The 27,812-nt window shown below is 46.0% G+C and overlaps 1 protein-coding gene across 3 annotated transcripts; it reads left to right on the top strand.

Moving 5' to 3' along the window:
- Positions 1 to 113: 113 nt before the first annotated feature.
- ARHGAP1 (Rho GTPase activating protein 1) lies at positions 114 to 26,086 on the top strand. Of its 3 annotated transcripts, none has more exons than XM_021533379.2 (14): positions 114 to 201; positions 5,255 to 5,438; positions 6,217 to 6,309; positions 11,472 to 11,501; positions 16,663 to 16,750; positions 16,992 to 17,123; positions 17,612 to 17,698; positions 18,300 to 18,398; positions 19,106 to 19,213; positions 20,417 to 20,493; positions 20,882 to 20,959; positions 21,501 to 21,629; positions 21,778 to 21,881; positions 22,301 to 26,086. In XM_021533379.2, exons 2-14 carry the CDS (start codon positions 5,300 to 5,302, stop codon positions 22,478 to 22,480), a joined length of 1,344 nt encoding a protein of 447 aa, XP_021389054.2. In that variant the 5' UTR covers positions 114 to 201; positions 5,255 to 5,299; the 3' UTR covers positions 22,481 to 26,086. The 3 variants fall into 3 exon arrangements, with proteins under 3 accessions (XP_021389054.2, XP_021389057.2, XP_021389055.2); XM_021533380.2 differs by lacking the exon at positions 114 to 201 and adding an exon at positions 4,666 to 5,028; XM_021533382.2 differs by lacking the exon at positions 11,472 to 11,501.
- The last annotated feature ends 1,726 nt before the right edge of the window (positions 26,087 to 27,812 follow it).

The following is a 27,812-nucleotide window of genomic DNA, read 5'->3' as shown; positions in this document are numbered from 1 at the left end:
GGCCCGGGCCCCCGGCGCCTCCGCAGCCGCCCCTTGGCCTGGGGCGCTCCGTGCCGGCGGAACGCTGCGAGAGAGCGGCGGGCGCGCCCGGACGGCGGCCGGCAGCGGGCGGGGCGGGGCGGGGCGGGGCGGGGCGGGCTCCCCGGCGGCGAGGCCGCGCTTCCGGCGGGCGGCTGTGACGGGCGGCGGCGGCAGCGGCAGGTACCGCCACCGGCGGGGCGGCGCGGGGCACCGCGGAGCGCGGCCGGGCCCCGCCTGCAGCAGCGGGGCCCTGCCTGCAGCAGCGGGGCCCTGCCTGCAGCAGCGGGGCCCCGCCTGCAGCAGCGGGGCCCTGCCTGCAGCAGCGGGGCCCCGCAGCCTGTCCTGGTGCTGCTGCGGCCGGGGAGAGGCCCGGCGGCTGGGCTGGGCTGGGGCCGAGCGGGCCGGGGCTGGGCCCAGAGCCCCGAGCGCTCCGCCTGGGTGGTGCCGGCTCGCCCTGAGTGAAGGAGCGGCTCGGTTCGTCCGCGGTGCGCGCCTGGCGGGGAGAGCGCGGCTGGTGAAGCGCCGCGGGCACCGGAGCGGGGAGAGCAGGGCCGGCAGCCCTTGGAGTCCTGGTCGCCGCCGATCGGGGCAGGCGGCGCGGGTTCCGCCGGCTGCTGGCTGCCCCCGGCCGCGGCAGGGCAGCCCCTGCGCGGGGCGGGCGCGGAGGCCGGCTGCCATTAACCCCGGTGCCCAGCAGCAGGGGCTGGTACTTCTCCTGGCTTCAGGCGTGTACTAGGGGACGTTTGTTTTAACAGTGTAAACAGCAAATCCCTGAGCCTCGTAAGCAATCCTGAGGCTCGCTAAGGGGTCTCCCAGGAGATGAGTCGAAGGGAACGGGAGAGAACAGATGTATCGTGGTGAGGAGGAGTAGGGGAAGGAGTAGGAGGGCTGCAGCCCGCGCAGGGCTGTGTGTGCCCCACTGCCTTCCTCACATGTGAGTCCTGGGTGGATCCTGCACGGCACTGAGAGCAGATTCTGTACTTTGTGCAGCAGCTGCGGAAAGAACACTTGGAGAGTTCAGCACTTTTGCTCTCAGACCCTGCAGAGAGATCCGTTAAGGGGAGGTTGACTTCTCGCTAGGTTGGATTCCCAGCGGGCACAGAGGTGGCCTTCAGTAAACGGATTGAGATGACTGAGGAAGGAAGGCTGCTCAGTTAAAAAGCTGTTGGAATATGAAGGACCGAAGGGCTTTCCTGAGCAATAGTGTATCTGAGCTGAGTTTACTAGTCATGATGAACCAGGATGAGGTCTGGCCCTTGACGTTTGTGTTCTTTCAGGGTAGTGCCAGGGTAGTGATGCTCTTGGTGGTATCATCAGTCTTGATGTGAGGGAAGATAAGGGGTGGGCTTTGTGAGTGAGTCTTGGTTCTGGACCTCATTCATGCACTTGAGTACTCTGAAGGTCTGCTGCTCAGTAACTGCTCTCTTTCCTTTCAACATGCTTGTTTTTGATGCTATAGCAAAGTGCAGGCCTTGATTGATGTGTACAGAAAAAGAAACATCTGTGCAAATAAGCTGAAACTGGGGGGAGGCGTGGATGGCAGCAGAGTCAGAAAAATAATCCTGGAACCAGGACTGTGTTGCAGATGACCATTGCTTATTCATCTTGCATGGAAGAAGAGGCCACTTTGTTTCTGTAATTCTTTATTGTATGTATATCTCCAGGGTGTGGTAGTATATGCATGTACATGTTTTGAAGTGTAATTCGCTCCTGAACTAATAGTACATCTGGAAGAAAAACAGGAAAAGGAAACTACCAAGTAGGTGTAACTTAGAAATAAGTGATAGAAAAGTAGTGGAACTGAAATTGCAGAAAAAAATAGTTTTCATGAACAGCAGCTACCAAGATTTCCTGGGTGTAATGTGAATGGTCTTCCCTCGGTTAATTCTGGATCTTATATAAGGAGTCTTCAGTTCAGAATTTTTGTGAAAATTGTATTTTAATGGTCTGAGTTCTCTCCTTTAGTGGAGTGTGCTGTTCTCCATCACATGTCTCTCTTATCTAGGAAAGTTAATTTTTATTACACAGCAAGTGTTCAGGTATAGTGGAGTTGCAGAAAACATAATTAAATACTTGGAAGAAATGGTAAGAGTTAGCTCTTTAGAGCCTGGCAGTAAGTAAATGCTTCTGCTGCCATGTATGATTCTTTAGGTTTTAAATCTTTGGCTAGAATTTTTGTTTTTCAAAATCTAGGTATGTAATTTTTCTTATCTTATTATTTGCTATATGGAGTGTACCACTTGCATCTTCTCATGCACTCTCAGGTTCAGTTTTTAAACTGAGTTAAATCTGTTGAAATGCTCTTTTATTGTTAAAAACTATTGAATGTTTTTAACAAACACTTTACCCATTTTAACAACTATATCTCTATGATACATATGGACTTTCTGTTTAATGACAGATCCTTAGGGATCATTTTTGAGTACATAGGGAAGCATCTCATGCAGCTGCACTATTGGAAAGTGAAATGTATATCCTTATATGAAGAGCCTTAATTTGTGTCTTATGTGCTAACTCCAGTTCTCTCTTTCTCAGAGCCTACCAGCTCCCAGGCATTTAGCGGACTGCATGTCCTAAACTGCTGTATGGTTATCTGATGTGAGATCTCATGCTTTTGGCTTTTAGATGTTGGAAAAGGGCTGGAGAAAATTCTGAAAAACCTTCTGGGGCTGTCTGGGTACTACAGTATGCTTCACAAGAAGGATCTGAATTCTAGGAGGTCTTCTGCTCTGGATCCTGCTTCCATTAACACCATGGAGCAGAAACCTATGGCCAAGGAATAGAGCTGGCTGTGAAATCTTTGTGAAAGTGTCTGGAGAGCCTTGTCTGTTTTTCCAAGGGGTGAGGTCAGAGCACTATCCACTGGGCTCTTTTTGCAGTGTGGATCCTGTTAACAACTTCCTTCTTCCACATGGTGCCACACTAAGATTAATTTTATGCCTCAGGGGAAGCCCCCCAGTGCTGTCTAATAACCTGCTCTTCTGTCTCTGGAGAAGTGCTGCAAGTTGACTGTGAAGCCAAATGGTGAGTGTAGGGACAAGTGTAGGGACACTTAGTGACTTGCTGGCCCTATGGCAGTACCATCCTCTGTGGGGGGATTTGGATTTGGTCCCCAAGGGTTTCAGGACTTGGCTTTGGGGAAGTGGTTGCTACCAGGTGTCCCCAAGAATTTCTCATGAAGGGCATCTCAGTGGATGGCAGCAGTCAGATGTGGGTCCTCTGTCCCTACTAGGGCTGGCAAGTCCGTGAGAGCTGTGAATGCTGAGAGGCTGTCTTGGGGAGCCATGGATGGTTTCTCAGCATGGGGCACTGGCTTTTGGGGCTGCTGAGCTCCTGTGGGGAATGCTTTAAGCTCGCTGAGTCATAGGAGTCAGTGCCTGCTGTTACCATAGAAATCGGATCAGCTGTTAGGGGTGGGGAGTCGTGGTCCCTTGGCTCCACTGCTGCGTGGTTCCAGCATGAGCTCATGGTGCTAGGGAACCTGATTTCTTGCTCCTTGCCCTGTCGAGATCAGAGGAGGTGAGGCAGCTCTGGCAGACCTGACAAGAGGACAGGGAAAATAATTTTGCTTGGATCTTTGCATGGCTGCAGTGGTGGGACCCTGTGTGTCTGATGTGCTGTCTTGATGACCTGCTGTCTGTATATGTCATGCTCTTTCATGTTTTGGGAAACATTGCATTTGATTAACAATAGCTTCCAGTCCTTTGGGAGCCCCAGAGACGTGAAAACTGGTTGTAAACTGGTGAGTAGCAGATAAGGGAGGACAGGAAGTAAATAATAAGCTTGGAATAGTCCAAAGGGAGAAGAAAACCACTGAATATCCAATTTCCTGTGCTCTCAAAATGTATCCCCAAGCTTGGTGGCAAGTATAGACCTGAGCATGGACGTGACACCTTGCGAAGCTCATTCTCTCAAATTTCATCCTCTGTGCTCAGTCTGAGTAACTGTTTCATTGTTTCCCCTGGATGAATATATGTATTCAAGCTCTAGGGATGGAAGATGCAAAACATTGTTGCCCCCTCTCCATTCTGCTAAAGGAAATAGCTTTACTGTGAATATACTTCTCACATTAAGATGTTGTGCCTCCTCAGATAAGCTTTGAACCCTTTGCTCTCCTCATAAAGCAAAATAAGCACAAGCATCTCTGTGAAACAATGTTATAGAGACTCTTGCTGATGCAAAGTGTCACTTGTTTTTTCTACAGTTCCTCTTGGATTGCTGCCTGCTGACCACTGAAATACTGTACATGTGGTCTGTTTGAGCAGTCCAGATCTACATAGTTGTCCTTTTTAATGCTTCCTTGCTTACTTCCAGGAGACTGAATTCAGAGGATAGCAGCTGCTTCCCAAGCATTGTCCCTAAGAGTTGGTACTCTTAGGAGATCCTGTATGCTGTGCTAGCTCAACTGCAGCTTTAATGTATCTTCCGCTTCAGATGAGAGTGAGAAATATTTGCAAACAGCAGCAAATGCACTGAGCTGTTGTTTCTTGGACCCTCTTAATTTTTTGGTCTCCTTATGGCATGCTTGGTGAAAAATATTCAGGCAGTATGACTTTAAATGAAAGAAGTGATTCCTTGCTATTATGTCAGAGAAAGGATTTACTGGGTGATGCTGAAAGGAGGTGAGGATTGTATGTGTATTGTTTTCCCTGCTTTACTAGCTCTGCCTAAAAAATTCCTGTTTTAAGGAGCTGTTCATTTCTCTGTTCAGATCGCAGCACACTGAAGCACCCACTTCAGTGTTGTTGAGAGCTCTGGTTCTCCATTATGGGGAGAAGGAGGGGGGGTGATTCTTGGGAAAGCTTCCAGCACTGGGCCAACTGTGGAAACAGCCGGGCTTTGTGCCAGCCATTCAGAGGGAGGGGGAGCTCAGAGCCATACAGGGAGTGTATCAGGCAGGGGCTGGTGCAGCCTGTCGCCTTCCGCAGAGTCCTGGTGCTGCTTCTGTTTCAGGAGAGAAAAGCTATTCTGCCCAGAGCTGTGGTCAAGCAGAGACTCCTTGAGAGGGTTGGTGCAGCTCTTGATGGCCTTTGATAGCAGTTGGCATGAAAGAATCTGACATGTTGTGCCTCTGGCGAGGAGGAGGAGTTCCTGCTTCTATTAAGGAGGAGGGGACACAGTCTCTGGATAAGTAAAGATAAGGGAGTATTGGGGGGACATCAGTGAGAAGGGGAAGCATCTCTGTGAGGAGGTAAATTTGTGATCTCTGTGTCTCATCTAACAATCTCTGCAGTCTGTGTTCTAGACACAGCGAAATAAACTGCGGTATTTGGGGACCATGGCTACAGACCCACTCACGGAGCTTCAGGATGACCTGAACTTGGATGATACCAACCAGTCCCTCAGCCAGCTCAAACTGGCCTCCATAGATGATAAGAACTGGCCAACAGATGAAGTCCCTGCTTTTCCCAAATCAGGTAAGTATCCTGTTTGTTTGGGATCTGGGTTTTGGCCAAAAAGCAGTTGTTTGTCTTGCAGCATTGTGGTCATATCTACATACACAGAGAGCCCTAGCTCCATTTAAAAGCTTTATAGACACATTTAACTTGCACCACACCCAAGTGAATCAGCCTCAGTATTGAACAGCGCTAAAAAGTGCAGAGCCAGCTGCTGTAAATATGCTCTTCTCAGTCCTGTGCCTGGCTGCATTTTGGTACTGACAGAATAGATGTGCTGTAAATCTTTGAGTATGCGCCATGATGGTCTCTTGCAGGAGAGTTTGGCCTTCTGGACTGGAATGGTCTCAAACTTCCATCTGGGAGGTGGGGCTGGAGATCTGAGTTGTTGCTCTGAAATCCTGTGCTGTGAACTATGAACAGAGAGGTCAGGAAAATTAGCTGAAGGATATACAGTGTGACCATCCATCAAGGGACTGTGTTAAGATCCTTGTTTCCTAAAACGCCATGATGATGTGCTTGGGTTTTGTCTTTGTGAATATTTGTGACATATCTGAACATTCATTTGAGTATACATTCTGAGGGACACATGGGTCTCCTAGGACTGAGAGGACTCTTCTGAAGTCATTGCTGCTCTTATCCACTCAGAATTTCAAAAGTGGGTTTTCAAGGCGTATAGTTGCATACATTAGTCCCTCCCATGTAGAAGTGCCATTTTTTCTCATACCTCTATCTCTTGTACTTGCCAGTGTGCTCCAGATCCCTTTTTCTGATTGCTTGTTTCTTGTACTTTGTTCAGATGATTCCAAAGGCTCCCCTGAGCCTGTCACTCACCTGCAGTGGGATGATCCCTACTATGATATCGCCAGGCACCACATTGTGGAAGTAGCAGGTAGGAGCCTTTTCGTTTTCTCCTTTGATGTCTTTGCAGCTGGGCTGAGGAAGGACTTTTCTAATAGGGCTCTGGGGACATCTGCTGTTTGCCAAGGCCCAGTGGCAAGGACAGGTGGCACAGAAGGAGCACCAAACTTCTTGAATGTTTGTGATATGTGTAATTTTCTATTGACTTCAGCTAAACTTGGGTTACTTCTTGGCACTTGCTGACTTGATTATATTATTGTCAGGACTCAGTTGCTTTTGCTGAATTGTTTTAAATATGGTTCTTTACTACTACCCAAGCACAAAAGTGGTTTTTTGCTTGATAATGCCACAGAAATTATGTAATTAAGCAATACAGCTGTAAGGTCCTCAGCTGACTGGGTAATCCACAGTAGGTGGCATCACTCATATCTGAATGGCCAGAGCTTGCCATCCTGTCCAGAAATAACATGTACAGAAATGTGAAATAGAGGGAATAAGCCTGTGTTCCACTGCAAGGAAAGACCTGTTCATTCAGGGTCACAAGCATTTGGATTTTCTTTGTGTTTTCTTGTCCATGTTATTTTATTTGTGCTAACCCTTAATAATATACTGCTGGGACCTCCATGAGAAAGCATTTTGGAGGTATTCCTTAGGTTGCTGTGGTGAGCCTGAGTGAAGGCTAAGGCAAGTTTGTCTTGTGTTCCTTCTTTTTAAAAAGATGAAGCACTTCTACAACTTGTTGTGACTTGAGTCATACCTCCTGCTTGACTATAGCCACCTCCTACCCCTCCTGCTGCCACCTCCTACCCCTCCTACTGCCATCTCTCTTTACTTTGGTCCCTGCCCCACATGTGAATTGTCAAGGAAGTGCACAGGTTGGAGTCTTCCTGATTCAGGGCTGTTCTGCAGCAGAGTTTGACCACAACAGAAAGAGGCTCAGGCACTTACTTTGGTAAGAGTTGTCTTGATATCATTCTTTTCTGGGCAGTTTTCTCAAATGAGCTTTCTTTCTCCTGATCTCTCATGTTCCATCTTTTGTGGAACAAAATTATAATGGTAGACTCAAAACCTTGTTGTTTATTGTTTTCCTGCTCAGTTTGACAGGCCAGGTGTTTGACATTTGGGCTATTATACCTTATAGATTTGCCAGAAGTTTTTTCATTTACAAATGTGATACTAAGCTTCTTTTCCACGGGACTGGAGTTTCAGGAGTTTATAGAGGTCTGCACCCTGGTCTCTGTTGCTGAAACTGGAAAAGGATAGATGTGTGGACTCCACCATTTCAGTAGTAGTGGCCTAATAGTAATAGAATATATGGAATGCAAATGGCACAGGTAACTGGTGTTTGAGGATGCTGGGAAAGGGTGAGTTAAATAATACAGTTGTTCGCATTAGGCTAAGCTTCAGACAAAGTGCTTAGCAGTGTTTAGATCAGAGACATTGATAAGACTGGAATGTCAGCTCAAACCCTCGCTGAATGGAGTATCACTCCAATGGACTTGTGTGTGTCAGTGGCTGTTGGAATGCAGCCATTTTGCCATTTGAAACGGTCTAGGCTAGCAATTGAAGAATTAGGCAGCTTCCTGAAAAGATTCCAGGGTGGGATGGTGGCTGACTGCGAGCTGTGCCTGCATTCTGAACTCTTCCCCATTGTGGTTTAAATTTGTATTCCTAGTGAGCTCTGTGTCCTTGCAGTGTCTCTGTATAGTGCAGAAACAGCTCAGAGAAGCTTCTGTTCTTGGCTCTTGCTGGCCAGTTTTCACCGGTAGCTGATGTGTCTGAAAGCATGTGATGGTCCCACATACGGTGTATGGTGTGATGCCTTTCTTGGCACTGGGAGAGCTTGGAGCACAGCTCCAGATAGAGATTTGCTGCCTTGTAGATTTAAGACTTGCTGGTTTCTCATCTCCTGAAAGGAGAATTTAGGACATTGATCAAAGAGGTCTTGTAATCTTGGTTCTTGGTGAAGCTGTTAATTTTTTTTTGGTCAGTAATTGATTATTTTAACTGTTCAGAATATCAGACAGGGTAGTCTTCTCTGGATTGTTGTTCGAGGCAAACAATCTGGGAAAGCCTGGAAAAATCCTATTACAGGTAGCCTGGAGAATAAAAATTTCACTGGAGGATTAATATGAAACTGTTCAGATGTGGCTCTGCTGACAAATTGTGTTTATCAGCAGCTCCAGTTGCAATGAACACTGACTATACTGAGCCTGAAACAAAATTACCCTGGATCTCTTGTAAATATTAGCAAATGGCAGCAGATCATGGATTATTTTATCCACTCTGTTGATTCATTAGCTTTCTGTCCCATATCCTTCTCTTTTCTGCAGTTCAGAGCAGAAAGCTTGTGGCTAACTCTGTTCCTGCCTGCCCTGAAATATGTTCTGGGATGATGATGCTATTTTAAGACAAAAACAGAAGGCTGGTTCCCATCCTTGGGCTGAACTCCATGATCTCAGTGTTATCCTGTATGGTCAGAAAAGTAATTGCTTTTGGCTGGATATGTGCATGGTGTTAATAACTTTTGAAAAGCCTAGTTTTGATGACAAAAAGTTAGCACACTCATTTTCTAGCTGACCTTTATTTCTGATTCAGTCCAAGGCATGCTGGATTTGAAAAATCTGGCTATCTGATCTGAGAGGGGGAAGTATTGAAAAGCATTTTGCAGAAATTTGCTAGGAAAATTAGTTTTTGGAGTTTGTTTTTCACTTAAAAATAGTGCAGCAGTTTCATGGAGACTCTCATTTGTGCCCTATGCTCCTGTCTCTTCTGAGGACTGGGATTTGTGGGAAGAGGCTGTCCATGGGAAAGGAGCAAGCATGTCACTGCTGTCCCATGCGGTGGTGTGTTATTCAAAGATGACAGCAAAAGGCATCGGGGCCACCACAGTCCTGAGGGAGTACTCAGAACTGGACTATTGTTAGGAATCACAATATTTTGGTTTAAGGAAATCCTCTTTGATTCTGGGACTCAATGCTTTTGCAAAGGAAGATGTTGGTGTTCCGCTGGTTCTTTCAGACCTGCCTTAAAGTGTATGTTTATGAAATGTTTTATGCAAGCTCATCTGGAGAGGTCTCTCTGTGATTTTGTTCTTCTTAATTCTGAGTGCCTCTTTTTGTGAGCACTGTAGCAGTGAAATTCTTCTTTATATGTGGCCAGAAGCTGAAAGAGAGGAGGCTTGATTTCATTGCACAGTCCACTTCTGCAGAGTGTTTTCCTTGCTTACGTCACGTAGCATTCAGAGGAAACACAAGCTCCTGGTTGAGGGCTGTTAAGGAACTATCCCAGGTTTCTGTTATGGTGAGAGTTTCTGTGTTCTCCTGCCAGTTCTTACAGCAAAGATGCTGCTTCCATCTTCTTGGGGGTGGAGGCAGACTGGACATGATATAGTCTTGGCCTTGAATTTTAGCACAGGCTGAATTGCAAAACTAAGGCAGGTAGTTAATAATAGTCTAAAGGAGGTTTCTGGAGATGGAAATTCATACTGGAATCTTGTGGCTGTGTGGGAAGAGCAGTGCTCTTGTCAGCTCTGGCAAGGTGTTCCTTCCTCGTTCTATTGCCCATTGTGAAATACTGGTCTCTTCTTTGTGGTCAATATGCAAAACTATGGCTATGAGGTTCATCAGCATTCCTATTTTACACAATAACTGCCTTGCTTTCTTTGAGGATACAAAAACGGGGGCCTAACATATATTGTCCTGCTATGGAGGGTACAAGATAGTGTATCAGTTGTCAGAAAAGTGGCTGTCACTATATACTCCAGCTATGTAGTCCTTGCCTAGTGATTTCAAAACTTTGTTGGAGCTCAAAGCATGTTTCTGCTAGTTTGTGTGGGAAATCTGCTGCCTCACACCATTATTTGTCAATCTGTGGGGCTGCCCTCACAAAAAAGCTGTGATGCCAATACGTGTAAGACCTGTAACTGAAGTGGGAAAACAAGGTGGAGAGCTATGAGTGTGCCTTCTTTTGTGTTACTGGATTGAAGCTGCAATTTCAGCAGTAAATCTCTTTTCATTGGTGAATCTGGTACCAAACCTACCCAACAAACATGACTGCAGGTGCCAAAGCTGTAACTGGTGCTGATGATTTGCTGTAGGGGTTGGTGATTGACATGGGGAGGTAAAATCAATCTTGGAGCACCAGTAGCTGTTGTTTCTCTAGGCGGGCAAATGTAGAAGTGGCAGACAAAACTTGTGTTGAAGGTGTGTTGCAGGGTGTCTTTGGTGGATAATGGACTCGGCAGAGGCCCATTAGCAAAGGGTAGCAAGGGTCCTTTTTGCTTCAGGCATGGTACATTGTTACTGGCTCCGTCAGTACAGACTGCCTGCATTTCTGCTGCTTTTGGATGTACTTTCTGGCTTTTAGCTTTTTTTGTTTGTTTGTTTGTTTAAGAATATTTTGTATGATAAAAAATTATGAATTGCCTCTATAGAATTGAGTCCATCCAAAGCAAGCCCAGCTTGTGCACCATATTTTGATATGGTCAAGGGAAGAGAGAGTATCTAAGGAATTTTAAGTTTCTAAGAGAGGCTGAGAGAATGGAGAATTTCTTCCTAGAGCTCTGCTCCACAAAGGCTCCTGTCTTGATAGGCCCATGTGGGTCTGTTGAGTGTATAGCTGTGAGAGTGTTGGAAAGGGGCTGGGTGTGATAATAAATGCCTTCATAAACTAGAGGAACCTTTTTAAAATTCTAATTGGCAGTTCAATTTTTTAATTCAGAATCTAGTAATCATAAAAAAAGTTATGGGTGTGGGATGTGTTATTCATGTGATATGATGCCATTCTCTGTACACTTCTGAAGTTGTTCAGAGGACAGTTGTTCAGAATTAATTGCAATTAACCCTTTTAAAAGTGACAGTACAGCAGTTACCATTTTGGTGGCAGAGGAAGTGTTATAGTAAAAGCAAGAAATTTGATTATACAGTTAGCTGCAAATTAAAAAAGGAGATTTGGGAATCAAGGGTTGCTCTAATTGTTGCTCAAGTAATTGCTTCTAATTGTTAGATAAGGCTGCTTTTTGCAGAGGAGCATGGGGGAAAGATGAAATGGAAGGAGTTTGAATCCTGCAAGAGAGCAGCTAAATGCATCCCAGTGGCTATCTGGTTAGGCTCTCAGACTTTACCCTCATGATTACTTTCTGGGAAAGGATGCAAAGCTTGGCTTGCTATAACTTTTTTTCTGTTCCTCCAGACCAGGGTGCACTTGATGGGGCCCAACCAGGTAGGTAGATTTTTCGTGACACTAACATTTGGTTCTGTAGATCATGGTATTCCTTTAGCATGACCATGGCCTGTAGCTGGACTGTCTCAGGGGAGCCCAAACTTTGCTCAGCCTTAGGCTGCACTGGCAATTTTTCAGGAATCTAAAGACTGCACAAAATTGTTGTCTGAGGGCTGCACCTCTGCCTCAGGCACAGTAGAATCATCTGAGCCAAATTTGGTGTGTGGGCTTTACTTTGGGCACTTTGGGGCTCAAGGGTCTCAATATAAATCCTGTTTCTGTCCTGTCATGGTGGTGGCCTGCTTGGACCAGTTCAGTTTGAACTCCAGTTTATCCTTTTTATCTTACGTGGTTTGGAAGTTCATTCAAGGATTGCTTCCTTTTCTTTCACATGATCTGCTGCTGCACTCACATGCTAAGCAGCTGGCACTTAAACTGGATTCTCCATCTGAAAGCAACTGTTACCTACTTCTTCTCCATTTGGCTGCAGAGATGTTGTCTTCTGGTAACTTGTTTGCCCAAAGCTGTACTTGACTGCCCTGGGCTTGCTGAGCATTTGTTAATACTCTCCGGACTTCAGTCCAAGTCTCAATAAATTGGCTGCTGGTGCTTTCATGCTTCTCAATTTACATGAAAACTCCAATTGGTGTGAAATTCTTACTGCTAAGACCTTCACACAGTTCATGGAAATGCTGATTCTCATTTCCTCATTATGTGGAGTCTTCTCCCCCTTTTTCTATGCTTTCAGACATCCTCCCATTCTGCATTCTTTAATCTGACTCTCTAGTATATTTTTGTATCAGTTAAAGCTATATTCACTTCATAAGGCTTTCTGATTCTGGCAGTGTTTGGATATTGGGAATATCAAGATGGATAAAATCATATATTAAAATGCTTCTGCTTTGAGATCCTTGCCTTCTTTTCTTTCAGGGCTAAATCCACTTGGGAATTCAATAGGCAACAAAAATCTACTATACTTAAAAGTTTCCCAGCTGTGCCATAAGCTTAGCACAGCTAATTGAAATGAAATTACATTTGAGAGGTATTTTACTCACAGTGGCTCTGATTAAACATGCTAAGCTTTGTGAAACTTGTGTAATAATATCCCAGTATTCTGTACTGGTGCTCTTTCCTTGACCCTCAACTCTGTTAACTTTGCTGTTTTAGCAGTAACACTAGCTTTCGGTGGCAAGTTTTATCTGTCTGCATTGTCTCAGTATCAAAGTACTAGGATATTCCCATTTGAATCTTTCAATAAGATGGGCACCTAACTGAGGCGACCTGGTGAAGGTAGGAATGAGCAGTCTCTAGACTGCAGTTAGGCTGCCTCAAATAATGACATAAATGCTAATAGGTATATTTCAGGATATGTAATGGATATATTTCTATTTACCTATAAATAGTAAATAGCAGGAATTGAATGCCAAGGATGTATGTTCCATGTTGGCTGTGCAGATTCATCTAATGCTGTGTCTTGGGACATTACTGCCATCTTGATACGAATTTCTGCTGTGATAGATTCGTATTGCTGCAGGTTTCAATCTGAAACATTTGTCTCAGTATTTTCATTTCAGCCCTTTTAGAAGTTTGGCCTTGCACTCATGGCTTGGAAACAGAGCAGTGATTTTCCTTGCATCTTGTCTTAGAAGTGCCCTGGCAATGCTGCTTTTTGAGCAAGAGGAAAAGCACAGTTCTGGCCTTAAAAGTGCCATAAAAATATTTAGGAGCTTATGTCCATCAGTGCTACAAGTCCATATCTCTTTAGATGAGCAGCTGTTTTGACTGGCTTTAGATATTGGCTACTGTCTTGCTCTTCATTGCTAAAAGCAAAATAATCTTAATCACATCCTTCAGGGAGGTAGTTTAATTTAAGTGTACATTGAAAATAATTTTAAAGTTGGGGTGCTCTGTGAGTACTGATGGTATATAATTCATTGTTTGTTTGCTGTTAACTATTGAACATTCCTCATCTGGGAGAGGTAGGAGGCAGCCAGAGAAGCCAAGTGATTGCTTCATGGTCTGTAATTGTGTTCAATGGAAACTTCAGCTATTTGCAATTGCAAACAAGAGGTGAAAACCTAGATACATAAGATTAATACTGCAAACAGGAAAGCAAATAGTACAAGGGATGGAGCATCTGGGAAAGATCAAACCTTATAAGAATCTGTTCTGTAGGAGGCAGAGGGGCCACCTGAAGGTAGTTTCCTCTAACAAGAATGCATGGAATGGGCTTTAGGCTCTTGCTTATAAACTGATTGTTCAGCTTTGATGCTGAATTTTTGATTTTGTCATGTCTGGAGCAAGGAGACTGGTTAGATATATGTCAGGTAGAAACAAGATTGGCAGTTAATGTTTTGAAAGTTTCTATGTTGACAGGCTGAGCTCAGTGTGATGAAACTGGAGCAAAACCCACATCTCAGAAAAGGGCACACTCGTTCCTTTGTAGGTCTCATGCATAAATTCATTCTGATTTGGAAGGCAAAACAGGCCACTCCTTTTTCAGTCATCAGGACACTGTAGATTATCTTTTGATGTACTTGGCCCTGGAAATTGTCCAGGGTATACATGCCATCTCCCTTTTGGAAGAATTATGGATTGTCTGTTTATTCTTTACCAGCAATCCCAGACTATGTAAGGAACAAGACTGTAGACTTTGCATAGGCCTTGCTGAAGGCTTTTATGTCATTTCAGAGAAAGCTATTTAAGGTATGTGGTTCTGGAACTGTGACTTTTCAGGTCTGATAATCAGTGCCCAGAAGCCTGAGCTGAGTGTATGACCACCCACAACATGGCACAAACATGGTAATGTACTGCACACCACAGAGGCCTGCCTTGATTAATCTTGAAGTCTGTATGTGGCCTTCAGATCATCCACTCTGATGTGAAATGCAGCTTCAGTTAACTGGAGATATCATCTCTTCTGAATTTAGCATAGCGCTATATATGATCTGTCTTTCTGACCATTCTCTTTCATTACTATAAAACTCAACAGATTCTCAAATGCTGCATCTTCTTGGTGCTTTATACAGGCAGGACCCTTTATCATTCAGAAAGACACATATGAGATTCTCAAGACCAATGGGAAGGGTCACAATATGCCATGTTTCTTGCCCAGGACTTTGTAACCTGCAATTAGTCTTTTAGACAACTTAAATTACATTAGACCTGGCCCTAAAGCTCACAGCAAGCTACCAAGAAACTCTGGGGTAGGCAGAGAGTGGGCTACCGTGGGATGTGCGATGTGGTGTTGGTCTTGTGGCCTGGCTGTGACTGTCCCGATTGTTCCAGAGGAGCCTTGCATCACTCCCTCCTAGTCCTGCATTCCAGGTCATGTGTCCTCCCCAGCTGCTCCGTATCTCCGCATGTGTGATGGCCTGTGCGCCCCTTTCCTGGTCCGTACCTAGTGCTGCTGCAGTGTCCTTAGCTTTGGTAGAATTTCTGGCTTGTGTGCATCAGTAAATTCTGTGTTGTCTGGTGACTTGAAAATGGGACTTGCAAGGTGAAAATAAAAATTAACAAAGTAGCGAGAGAATCTGTTCTGGCAAGATGGGGGCCAAAGGGGGCCAGTGGCATCTTAATGTCATGGCTGGTGTGAATGAGTTCTCTGGCTGCCATTTGCAGCACCAGGTGGTCATCTGGTACTAACAGGCAGCATTCCCAGAAATAATCAGGTTTGCTATTCCGAGACCTCAGTTGCTGCGTGGCAAGTGTAGCCAAGTGATAGTTGAGGGCCAGAGCCTGTGCAAAGGTGAGAAAACGGCGGCATGAATATTGTAAATCCATGCTGGGAAAAGGATATATTTCAAGAGGAATGATGTATTGCAGTTCAGTCCTGCATAAGTAGTGATCCTTGCTGCTTTTCTGTGCTGTGGTCTGTGTGAGGTGGTTTACCATATGGGAATACGGAGGGTATTGTTGCGTATAGCCTCAACAGCCCCATTCACTGTTGCACTCTCTGCTTGAGAAGAAAACACAGGTTTCAGATCAGGGTGAGTAGCTAAAAAGGTGGGTAGACTTTTACCCTTAATACTAAAGGAACCATTTCATCTCCACTGCTGCTAAAAAGAAGTCATCTTAGTGGAAATGGATTGGGTATCATGTCTAGGAGAGAATCAGACTTTCCCTCAAACTCTGTATGTCCACAGGATTTGTGACCGGGTTCTCACTTATGCAAATCTCTCTATTCCCCAGCATGTCTGCTAAGCTTGGCCATGTGTGTCTGCTTGGGCTTTGTTCATGGGGCTGATGGCAGAAGTCCACTGACGGTTGAAGACTTGCTCTGGGGAAAACTTGGCTTGTCTCTGAAGCCTCAAGTGGTGGCTGGGGTTGTCCTCAATGACATGATGGTGCTTTATGGTTTATTTGGCTCCAGCGTGATGGGGACTGTTTTCTGCATGGCTTTTACAAAGAATGTTTTGTCATACTGCACTTTGCAGCTCCTTCCATCTCAGGCTGGAAAATCTCTCTGTGGATGGAAAATCTAGGAAGCAGTGAAGAGCTTATTCTACAATCCTCCTGGAGAATACAGCAGCCCTGCTTGGCCCATCTGTAGAAGAGACTTGTCTTTAGAAAGATGAGAAATCATCTGGAACTCACCCAGATGAGTTCTCATCTGGAACTGCTCTATTTCTAGGAATTTCTTGGTTTCCTGGGTATGAAATGGCCTGGGTTCTGTGTGCAGAGCTAAGCTCCAGGTGAAGCAAGAAACAGATGCTGCAGGCTATTAGAAGTTAGTTTGAGACTGTGTGCAGGGTGGAGGGAGTTACTGTGCCAAGGAGGGGCAGTTTTCCCTGTGCCTCCCTGGACATGTGTGCATCAGGAGCAATGTCCAGGCACAGCTTTGCAGGATTAATGCTCTGAGCCCTCTGCTCTGTACTTGCCTCCATCCCTATGTGCCCTGAGGCATTCTGGCTTCCAGTCCTTCATCTCCTTTCAGGGCTGTAGCAGGGAATCTGTTCTTCATTCTCATTGTTGACTTGCCAGGCCCTTGGTGTTCAGGTTTCTGCTTCCACACTAGGCCCATGATAACTGCTGAAAAATGGATTTAGCTTTGCTGGCAGCTGTACCTTGTTACAATGGTTTCTCATTCTTTCTTTCCCCTTGCTGCCAATACCACAATTAAGTCCTTAACTCCCTGTAATCTCTGGCATTTTATCTGCAGGTGATGACAAATACGGAAGAAAAGTAATTTTGTTCAGTGCCTGCCGGATGCCCCCAAGTCATCAACTAGATCACGTGAAACTGCTGGGGTAAGTAGAGCCTTAGTAGGCTGCTGTTAATTTCTTAAATCTGACCTAATTCTCAGATGCTGGATTCTCGGGGACAGATCCATCTGCAGTAGCTTCTTTAGCTGGACATGTCCTCCCAAGTGCTTACCTCCATTGCTGGAAATGCAAATCCTCTGTTATGGTACACAAAAAGAGTCCCAAAGGGAGGAATAGCCTCTCTGTAGCAGAGCATAAAGTGAGTTCATCAGTTCTTTTTTCTCAGGTACCTGAAATTCACACTCGATCAGTATGTGGAGAGTGACTACACTCTGGTGTACCTGCACCATGGCCTGACCAGTGAGAACAAGCCATCCCTGAGCTGGTTACGGGATGCCTACAGGGAATTTGATCGCAAGTGAGTAAAGGTGCAGCAAGCAAGGATGATATGTGCTGTTCTGTAGAGGATCTTCCCCAGCTCCCCTGTGTAGCTTGGTGATCATAATTTACTGTCACTTATTCTCCTGCTTAAGGAGGTGGATTGTTGTTTAATACAGACTGAATCATAGGATAAACAGGTCCTTCTGTAAGTTACATCCTTTAAGCCAGCAGCCAGGAGCAAACCTAGGACCTGGTGCAAGTGTGTCAGCCCCATGATATAATTTTAGGTTCCTGGGGATAATGCTCACTGATTTTAGATTAATCTTGGAATAGAGGGTAGCATGCCAGTAGGCTGCTGATTGGCCTGACACTGCTGTAGAGCATGGGAGAGCAGAGGCCATGGATTCTGGGGTGTGGTGAGGCTCAGTGCAAAAGGCATGAAGCAACCAGGGTGCCTTAATCTTGTTGAAAGGTTGGTTCCTCTGCTTAAAGTGCAGCTAGTCATTACTGGGCTTTTCTTGACAGGTACAAGAAGAACATCAAAGCCTTGTATATTGTGCACCCAACTATGTTCATCAAGACCCTCCTGATACTCTTCAAGCCTCTGATCAGGTAGGTAGGAAGTGCTATTGGCAGCTCACTTGCATGCTCACACTGCAGGGGAACAATGAGGCCTTCTCAGAGGTGCACAAGCTGAGCCCAGCCTGCCAGGCCTATCCTGGAGTCTCACCTTTTTCTATCTCCTCCCACTTCTGAGCTCAGAAATACTCACAGACCAGAAATACCTCTTTAGGAACCTACAAAGCTTGCAGCTCTGTGCTACTCCTTTTCTCTCCAGTAAATTAGAAGTAAAAAGTTGCAGGCTCTGCAACTCAAATATTTAATTTATTGTGATATTGAAATAATAACTCAGTGAAATAATTGAGAATAAGATCTTCTCAAGCCTATTGCTGAACATAGGAAGGAGAAATCCACCATTTGAGGGAGCCTGCTGCTGCTAGGGCTTCTAATGTATCTTGGAAAGTTTTTGCATCTTCTGGTAAAATAGATGGAGTGGGAGAGTGATGTGGGTGACGTCTCTGCTGCTCAGCCATACCTACCCTTTGCCCCACTGATGTTTCTTGCAGCCCTCTGCTCTCCTTTTCTGTAAGAAGTTAGTTCTGTTATTGGATTTCCCAATTCCTCACATATCTACTTTTCTCTTGTTTTTCAGCTTTAAATTTGGACGAAAGATTTTTTATGTGAATTACCTTAGTGAGCTGGAGGAGTATGTGAAACTGGAGCAGTTGGGGATCCCAAGCCAAGTGCTAAAGTGAGAATAACTGTCTGTCTCCCCCTTGCTTAGGGGCTCTGTGAAAGAGGACCTTTTGTAAAGAGTGGCAAGGGAAGGAAGTGATGGTTGCACTCAGGCAGTGGTTTTGCAGGATGTGCTGACAAGTTGTCTTCAAGACTGGTTTCTCTTTCTAGTCCTCCCTGTGTGTCCTTGGCCCCAGTCCCCAGTTCTGTCTTTGAGTTAAAAATCCTCCTGCAATGGAGCACCATTCCTGCATCTCCCACTCACCCCCTGGGGACTTTCTGCAAGATACTGACCTTAACACTGACCTGTAGCTCATGGTGTGCATTTGCTGTCATCTGGGCACCTGCTTAGCTCATTCTGCACTGCTCAGCTTGTCTTTGAGGCTTCCCAAAATTGCCATAATGTCAGTCCTACCAGATTGCTTCCCTGTCCCACACCCACATATGCATCTGTCTCATCACAAGCAGTGCTGTCCTGGCCTCCCGCCCACGCTGTTACTCAGCTACTCCAACTCTTGATTACAGATAGATACTCCTTTTCTCCCTGCTTTTTTTTCTGGCAACCAGATGTTTGTTCTTGTGCTCCAGAGCTGCCTGTGGTGGTTTTGCATATGTGTAATTGACTGTACCAGTCTGGTGCTGTTACCAGTGGGTGTGCAGTGCTGGGTTCATGCACTTTCTGGAAGGTGGAGTGGCTTTCTACTAGTCTGTGTTTTGCTGCAGGTATGATGAATACCTGAGATCCCTGCAAAAGCCTTTGCAAGTGCCCCAGAAGCCAACACCCCCACGCCCACCACTGCCAAACCAGCAGTTTGGAGTCTCCCTACAGCAGTGAGTATTTCTGGACTGTGTTGCTTTTGCCCTGACTTGCTTGATATGAGATCACTGTATTTACTACTGAACAACAGTAGAAAATGGCTGCAAAACTTCTTGCAGTTCAGACTTCCTACAAATCTTTAATCATTTTCCTGAGAAACTCTGTGCTCATGTCCAGATCCTGACTAACTCAGTTCAGTTCCAGCCTCTTGATCCCTGGGTTAGATTGTTTTTGCAACTTAGGGTCACTAAGGGAGGAGCAAAATAAGAGCCATGGGGACAGCTTTATGGCACTAGTAACTTCCTTTTAAGCAAAAGAAGTCTGTAAGAGGCTGGCTGATGGGTTCTCTTTAGGACTATGCTACTTTGAGCAGTGCTGCAGATTTGTTTCTTAGTTGTTTTCCAAATCATAAAATCTATTTTGAAAGCACCTCTATTCAGCCTTGTAGTGAATCCCACTCCCCATTCCTGCACAATGACAAAGGCAAACAGACACTGGCAAGGCCTAGTGATACTGAGTAAGTGTTGAAGGTATTTTTAACTCTTGAGTGTGGTTTTGCCTCCCTGGGGAATGAGGAGGAGCCAGTACTGTGTAGCTAGACACATCCTCTGAGGCAGTCTGGGAACACATTCCTCAGCTTCAGTGCAACATTTCCAGATAGTGTCTGCCATGGTGCCTGAGCTTGTTAGCAGCCTGGGAGGGGTGAACAGCTCCAAGCTATTGAGTGGTCTGGACAATCGAATGTGAGGGTGGCAGCAAGCACCTTGGTGTCATGAGGTTTTTCCCTGACACCCATTTTGATGATAAATCTGTCACAGGAATGTGGTGGCCAAAATTTTTTTTCTCATGTGTCAGTTTCTTTCTGTCCTTGCTCCTATGGGGAAGAAAAAAGGAAGCATAACCCTTTTCACCTGATTCATAACTAGCATCCTTGCCTTCTGGGAAGCCCTTGGTCCTGGCATATACAGGTTGAGATTTTTACAGAGGATGGAAAACATTCCTGTGGTCTAGTAATGAATTCATAGTTGCTCCAGTGAATGATGTAACATGATAGGTGAAGAAGATAGAAGGCTGGAATAATGGCTGAACCAGGGATGGGCATAGCAAGATGATATTTATTATAGCTGGTGTGGGCAAATTCAAGAGTTGGAGGCTGCATGTAGGGCAGGATCAGTCCTGTGTACCAGTTGTGTGTAACCTGTTGTTTCTTGGTGCAGTCTCAGGGAGAAGAGCCCTGATCAGTCTCCTGTTCCTCTGGTGGTCAGAGACACCATTGCTCATTTGCAGGAGCATGGTAAGTGTTTGGGGAAGCTGCAGTCCCATATCAATGACCTCTGTTCTGTCCAAGGTCCCATCAAGACTGTGGTAAGATAAATAACAGCAGTCTAAAATAGGGTGTAAAGCCCAAATAAGGTGAGTTAGCCTTCAAGTGGGATTGTGGAGGGCATAGGAGAACTCCTTCTTTCTGGAGTCCGTGTTCCCACGTGTGTAAAAGTAGCCAAATGCCCCTTGTATCCTTTGTCTGATAGTGGAAGCAGAAAGAATTGTGGTACTCTGAAAAAGGGACTTGTTGATATCTGTCTGAATGCCCCACAGCATGGATTTACAATTGTTAAGGCCAGCATTTTTAGAGACTCTCCCATGTCTGATTTTTTCCTTCTCCATCTGCTGTCACTTCACAGCTCTTAATACAGAGGGGATTTTCCGGAGATCAGCAAATACACAGGTTGTCAGAGAGGTCCAGCAAAAATACAATATGGGTAAGTACCCAAACACATGAGAGCCCCTCTCATTTGCTAATTACTGGTGTGTAACTGCAACTGTGTAGGAACTAGGCCATCATGGATCCTTTCCTTCTTTGATAGGTCTGTAGGTGAGGTCTCATCTTGGGGTGTAACCTGAATTGCAAGGGAGAAGTATCTGATTCTTCTGCTGTGTGGAAAGCATATTCCTTCCCACTCATACTCCCTTTACTGTCCTTTTTTTTCCTGAAAGTTTCCCTGATTCTTGGGATGAAATATACCATCCTACTGTGGTTACACTGAAGGGACTTAAGAGGACCAGGATGAAACTTAGTCATGTTTGATTTGATGACTTCTAAAGATATAATGCTGGATTCAGCACTGCTTTGTATATGATTTTGGGACATATTTTTCCACTCTGCTAGAAGATGTGGTACTTTGGGATTCTGTATATCAAAATACCTCTTCCTTAGTTTTGGGCTCTGACCAGCATGTCCTGTCCTTTGGAGGAGACACTGCTTTGGCCAGTGCACACTGAGTCTCTGCTCTACTTTCTTAGGTGTGCCTGTAGATTTCCAGGAATATGAAGATGTCCACCTCCCTGCTGTGATTCTCAAGACCTTCTTGAGGGAGCTACCTGAGCCCGTCCTCACTTTTGGCCTCTACAGCCATGTTGTCAGCTTCCAGAGTGAGTTGTAACAAGCGCTGCTCCCTGAATGTTGCACTGGCTAAGGGCAAAGACGTCTTAGTGGAGACATACATGGGATACCTTGTGACTGCCAACAGTGCCTTCATCAGGATGGGTGCTGAGGATTGTCCTGTCTCTTGATTTTTAGGTGTGGAGGAGGTGAAACGTGTGGATGTGGTTCGCAAGACGCTCCAGGATTTGCCTGAAGAAAACTACCAAGTGCTCCGTTTACTGACAGCCTTTCTGGTGCAGGTGGGTGCTAGCCAAGTCATTTTCCTGTCATAATACTGAGAGGTGCAGGCAGGCCTTCAGCCTAAAAATTTCAGGCATACAGCCTATGTTGTCTATACCAGGGAGGCTGGAAGCTCCCCGGGGTGGAAGTAGAACTACAAAGTAGCTGAGTAGAAGATGGGTCTCAGATCTGCTTTACCGTATTTCCTGCTTCCAAGAAAGCCACTGCAAGGCCATTCAAGCAAGATCATGAGTGGTGATCTGGACTTGCAGAGATATTATTTGACAGTGCTCTTGATTCTGTTGTTATCGTATGGCCTGGCCAGCTTTTCTCCTCTTATTTTCTCTGTGAGTCTGTCAGCTCTAGCTTCGGGGAGGCTAGAGGGCAGCTGTTTTGCTATTCTGTAGGATTCACAGTGGTCTCTTTCCTTCCCACTTAGGTCTCTGCTCACAGTGATAGAAACAAGATGACAAACACCAACCTGGCAGTTGTGTTTGGCCCAAATCTGCTCTGGGCCAAAGATGTGGCCATCACTCTAAAAGCCATCAATCCCATCAATACCTTTACCAAATTCCTGCTGGACCACCAGAAGGAGCTGTTTGAGGCTGCGGAGGCCTGAATCCAGGCCAGCCCACACCTGCACACTGTGCCCACCTTCCCCCTTCTTTGTCTTGGAGCTGTGACCAAGCTGTCTCCAGTACAAAGGGACCACTGATCATCTGGGTGATGAGCAGAGTGAGGGCTGTGGAGATGATGGTGAAAGTGTGCAAGTAAGTGAGCAGGAGACCTGCAGCTCTGGATGGGGAGGGGAGCTGGTCTCCCAGCTGCTGAGACTGGAGTCCTGACCCACCTGTGCAGCTCCTCCAGGGCTCATCACCAGTCTTCTGCCTGATCAGATGACCTGCCTTCCTTTCCTCCTTCCCTTATGTGCAGTATTTCTGACCTCCTGGTGTCTTCCTCAGCACAGATCTTTTTATTCAAGCTCCCAATAGTCCCAGTTTGTCCCTCCTTGCCTCAGCTGGGCTGTTTGGGCTAGGGCGGGGTTGCTGGGTTTTGTGATGGAGACATTCTTACTGTGAGTGCCATTTCTCAGCCCTGAGCATGCATCCTGCCTTTCCCCAGGGGCTCCTAAAGCAGGGAAGGGAGCAGCAGCCCTTGTGCTTCGGGTAGCATCATGTCCTGCACTTGCAAACACCACTCTAGACCCCCTGCTTTTGTTAGGCAGGTGAAGGACAGGCTCATGGCAATGGGCTGTGTTACCTGTCAGACTCCAAAACAATGAAGGTGAGTTTAGCCCAAAGCCCAGCCCCTGTGGGGGTCACCCACTCCAGATACTATTCAGTGTTTGCTGGACTGTAGTGAGTGACTTGCCTCCCGTAGTTATCCAGCTCAGGTGTGTTTGTCCCTCCAGCTGCACTTCCAGCCTGGCTGGGAAGGTTCATGCCAGGCCTGCCTGTGCATGTGGGCCAGCTGTGACCCTTTGACAGCTGGTAAGTCTGAATGGCAGGAGCAAGTGCCCTGGTGCCAGTGAGCTGCTGAACACCATGAGGATCACCATCTGTCCTGGCAGCAGTACAAGGCCTCCTCTTCTGGCACGTGTATCTGTGCTAACTGGCACAGACCGCCTTGACTAGTTAGTTGTCTTTTTGAGCACAACTTTCCCCAGCACAGTGTAGCAGAGAGCATGGCCTTGAGGGAATGTCTAGGGACTGGGGCTAACCCTCACCATGGAGTGCACCAGGCCTGGATTACAAATATCTGCCCAAATGCTGAGCACTTGTGCCAAAGCTGTGAGGGAACAGCTATTACATGCCAAGGGCCTTGCCGTGTCTCCTCCTGGCATCTTTCTACCCTGGCATCTGGTCAGATGCATCCTGCATGCCTTGGGCACAGCTGGAGAGATCATGTTCTCTGCAAGGCAGGCTCAGAGTGGGGTGGTCCTGGCACCTCCCTGGAACAGCTGTGATACTGTTAGAGCATCTCTGTTGATTTGGGTTGCCTCATTCCCATTACCTGAGCTAAAAGAGATCCTTCTCCTCAGCCTGGACCTGTCAGGGTTTTGTGAGGGAGCTTCTAGCCTTACTTCACTGGTGTGATTTATCTTTGTATCTTGTGCCCTGTGTGCCTGGGCCAGACCTCCCTGCTGCATCTGGCCTCAGGACAAATCTTTTGGACCAAGCAGAGCTAATTTTTTAAAGCTATTGGATGCTGAAAAGAATTTTCTTTTTCATGACATTTTAGCCTGCCTTTAAACACTTGACCAAGGGTCGGTGTCTCTGGTGTGGTTAGAGTAAGTGGCATCTGCTGCAGGAATTAAGGAGATTGCTCTTTTTGCTTAACTCTGGAATGGGGATGTGTGCAAACATAGGCTGTACTGCAAGGCAACGCAGGTCCAGCCAGCTGCTTTGGAGGAGGCACACCAACATGTGGGTGGGAACAGTGAACAAGAAAGTGAACATTTCTAAGGCTGGAGCAAGAGAGGTTCTAAGATGGGACTGGATCTGGTCCTTTCTAGATACCGGGGAGGCTTTGCCCTGTGGAGGCTATCAGGCTGCTGACTTCTTGAAGTCTCCCTCTTCTAAGAGCAGGAGCCTTCCCTGTTTGGCCAGAATATGAATTGTTTAATCCTGAACAATTTACAGCAGTAACTAAGTAAATGTTTTGGAGGGAGAGATAGTCTGCTTCTAATTCATTTGTGGTCTCTTCTAGAGTGAGTTAGCAGGGTTGATGTGCCATGGAGGAGTAATCTGGGGTGGACTACTGTGGAGAGAGGTGTACTTCCCCCAGTGTTTAAGGGGCAGGGCTGTGAAGGCTGAAGGAGCCCAGTGCAAGCCCCTCTTTCCCTGCAGGCGTCCTGCTCTGTGGAGGCTTTGGTAGGGGGAGAAGGAGACTTTGCTCTGACTGTATCTGCAGCTGACACTGATTTCACCTTTATCTCTGTAGAGGAAAGGCAAGCCCAGTTAACTTCTGGGACAGATGCCTGAGCTTGGCAATCTGGAATCCAAGTGCCTGCGTGCATGAGGCCTGGCCCTATGCACTCTCTGGGGAAGGTGGCATGTTCTGGCCTTGCAGAGCAGCAAGGACTGTTCCCTGCCTAGTAGCCAGAGGAGCAGTGCTGGCGTAGCTCCTGTCCATGGGGAAAGTGGGGAATACTGCAAGTGTCTGAGTTCTGGCTGGAGTTTGGTGGGTTTTTTTAGGGATTTAGGTTGGTTTTTTTTTTGTTTTTTGTTTTTAAGTGAATTCTTGGAATTACATTTCCTTTTTTAGCAAAATAGAGGCTGGTTCATCCCCTGCTGGCAGGGATAAAAGCCTGCTGCAGTTCAGTGCTTACAGGGAGCAGATTCAGAGTGTTCAAGGAACTACTACTGCTCATGCTGGGAAAATGCTTGCAAATCCTGGAAGGGACCCACTGTAAATAGCCCCTTTTCTCTGTTGCTCCTTGTGCTGGAGCTGGTGAGGACCCTGGAGCAGGCACAGTAACCAGGGTTGCTTTTGCAGTCTGTTCTCCTGAATGCCTTGTATTGAAATACTCCTCCTGTGGTCTGAGCAGAGAACTGGCCTGGGCCTTCCTGTAGCCTGTGTCAGGTGGGTGGTCACAAGAGCCTGCACCTGCCAAGGCCAGGGGGTTAAATTCCCTCCTCACATGGGCAGGGTGCTGGCTGGGCTGGGTTTCTCTGCCTTGTATAGGTTGGGGGTGGTATACAATTAAGGTGCTGGTCTGTGTTGGTTTTCTCCTTGCTTTAGAGCTGTCCAAGGGTCTCTCTCCTGTCTTAGCTTTCAGGTTAGCTATTAGTCATTTCTTCCTGTTGGGGGTACTTGTTCTGCAACAACCTCCTCCTTTTTAGCACCTAGAGCATTCCCCTCTGCTAAGCCTCCTGCTGTCTTAATGGCCTCTGATCACTCCCTGTCCCAAGCTGTGAACTGACATCAGAGCTTCTGGGTGGTGAAGGAGGTCAGGGGCCATCCAGATGCCTTGTGTGCTGACATGAGAGAGCCGAGGGACAGTTTGGTCCCAGTTTCCTTTTTTATGCGCAGGGGCTCCTGTGCAAAAATTTCGGCTTTGCTTTTGTTGCTGCCGTTCCCTGCCTTCTTCTTTGTTCATGTTCATCAGGTGCAGGCCTGGGTTTTCACAGTTCACACTGTTTATTTTCTTTTAATCTGCACCAATCTTGTATTTCACAGTTTGCACTTTTTGTATTTCAATAAAAATCAAAATGTAATCTGAGATCCAGATATGTTTGTCACATAGCAGCAGCAGTGACACATCTACAAGAAACAAGTAAAGCTGTCTCTGCTGCCAACCACAACCATGCTGCAAGGAAGGAAAGAAAGTATGAAATGCCTCCTATGTGAGTAACTCTGAATAAATACTAATTTGCAGGAGCCTTGGGCTGGAAACATAATTAAAACAAAAATGAAGCGTAGATTTGGCTCTTCTGAAGAGGGCTGTGCTTCCACATTACCATCTTCCTGTCATGATGAGCAGTCTGCCTAGGATTTCCAAGGGTGCTAAGCGGGAGCCACTTTAGGATTAGCTGGCAAAGTTTATCCTGGGGCCAGGTGATACACTCAGCAGAAGCCTGCACCTTCTCATTTCAATGTATGTGGATTGGTAACTTGAACAGTAGTCTGGTTAGGACCACTGCACTCCTCTTGATCCATATTCAGTTCACTACTTTTTCCTAAAGACTGTGATTTGCCTGTTACATCAGTAAGATTTTGGCTAGGATGCAAGAATTAGGAGTAGAATGGAGAGCACTGGGGCTAGAACCATCAGCATTGGACAGTATCCTGACTGCTGGGGTGTCAGTGATGGTATGTCAGGGTGATGTGTTGATGCTGATGTTGACACTTGCATGTCTAAACTGTGTGCTGCCTGTCAGTTTTTACTGTACCAGTTAAGGGCTTCCCAGTGTTGCCAGTTCCCCTTCTGCATGTTGACATGGCCCCTGTAATGGGGTCAGCATGGTTAACATGCCAATTGTACAGCGAGATCTCAAACCTCCTCTCAGTGTACCAGCTGGTCCTTGCTCTGGGCTTTGTCACAGTGACCTGCCTGGCACTGTGCTGTAGCAACATCAGCTCTGAGGAGCTGGAGAGCAGGTGCCTCTGTCCCTGACAGGGAGCTGGCACTGACAGGACCTACGTTATGTGCAGCTGTGGGCAGTACTGAATGCAGTGTGAACACCATTGCAATTGGGCATGTTCTGCCCCTTGATTTTATGGACACTGTTCTGCGAACATTTTTTATAAATACATAAAGTAGGCTCACAAAGCCATGGTATTTAATTGTTCATTATCTCAGTGGTTAATCATATTTCTATGATTGTTTTACTTTCTCACTTATTTCCTGATGGTTTTTCCAATCCTTTGTCTTCCTGGTGACATGGTGTAAATAGTGGATACTGAGAGCCCTGTTGTAAGCCCCAGATACTATAGGATGGTTTCTGTGAGTTTTGACACTGTACTGTGTCTTTTTTAAGTTAATTAAATGACACTTCTAAATACACACATATACATGCATATAATGTAGACAGATCGGTATCTGTTAGATGCCAGCAGTATGCTCAGTTTACTGTGTTACCTTCTGAAGATATGATTAAGAAAAGATTGCTTTTGTTAGCCTTGTATCCCAAGCTGGAATATTCCCTTCATAGAAGCTTCTAATACACAGAGTAATTTTTTTCCCCCATTCCTGTCATTTTATCCACTATGTCTTTTTTTATAATAACCAGACACCCTTTACACCAAGGCTTATATCAGCAGTTGTTATTAGTACACAGATTGTTATAACCTCGTCTTTCCTTTAAAGGGAAGGTGTTGGCACCATACCTTGCATTGTGTGTTACACGGGGTTAACTTTTACCAATACGAGAATACAGCTTTTAAGTGTGGTTATTCTTTCCATATTTTATTAGTCTCTGCTATCTTTCCTGTCAACTCAAAACATT

Source organism: Lonchura striata, chromosome 6 (assembly GCF_046129695.1).
Source record: "Lonchura striata isolate bLonStr1 chromosome 6, bLonStr1.mat, whole genome shotgun sequence".
In the NCBI taxonomy this organism is placed as follows: Eukaryota; Metazoa; Chordata; class Aves; order Passeriformes; family Estrildidae; genus Lonchura; species Lonchura striata.
Note: the sequence above shows the minus strand (reverse complement) of the source record. Positions and strands in the feature narration are given on the sequence as shown.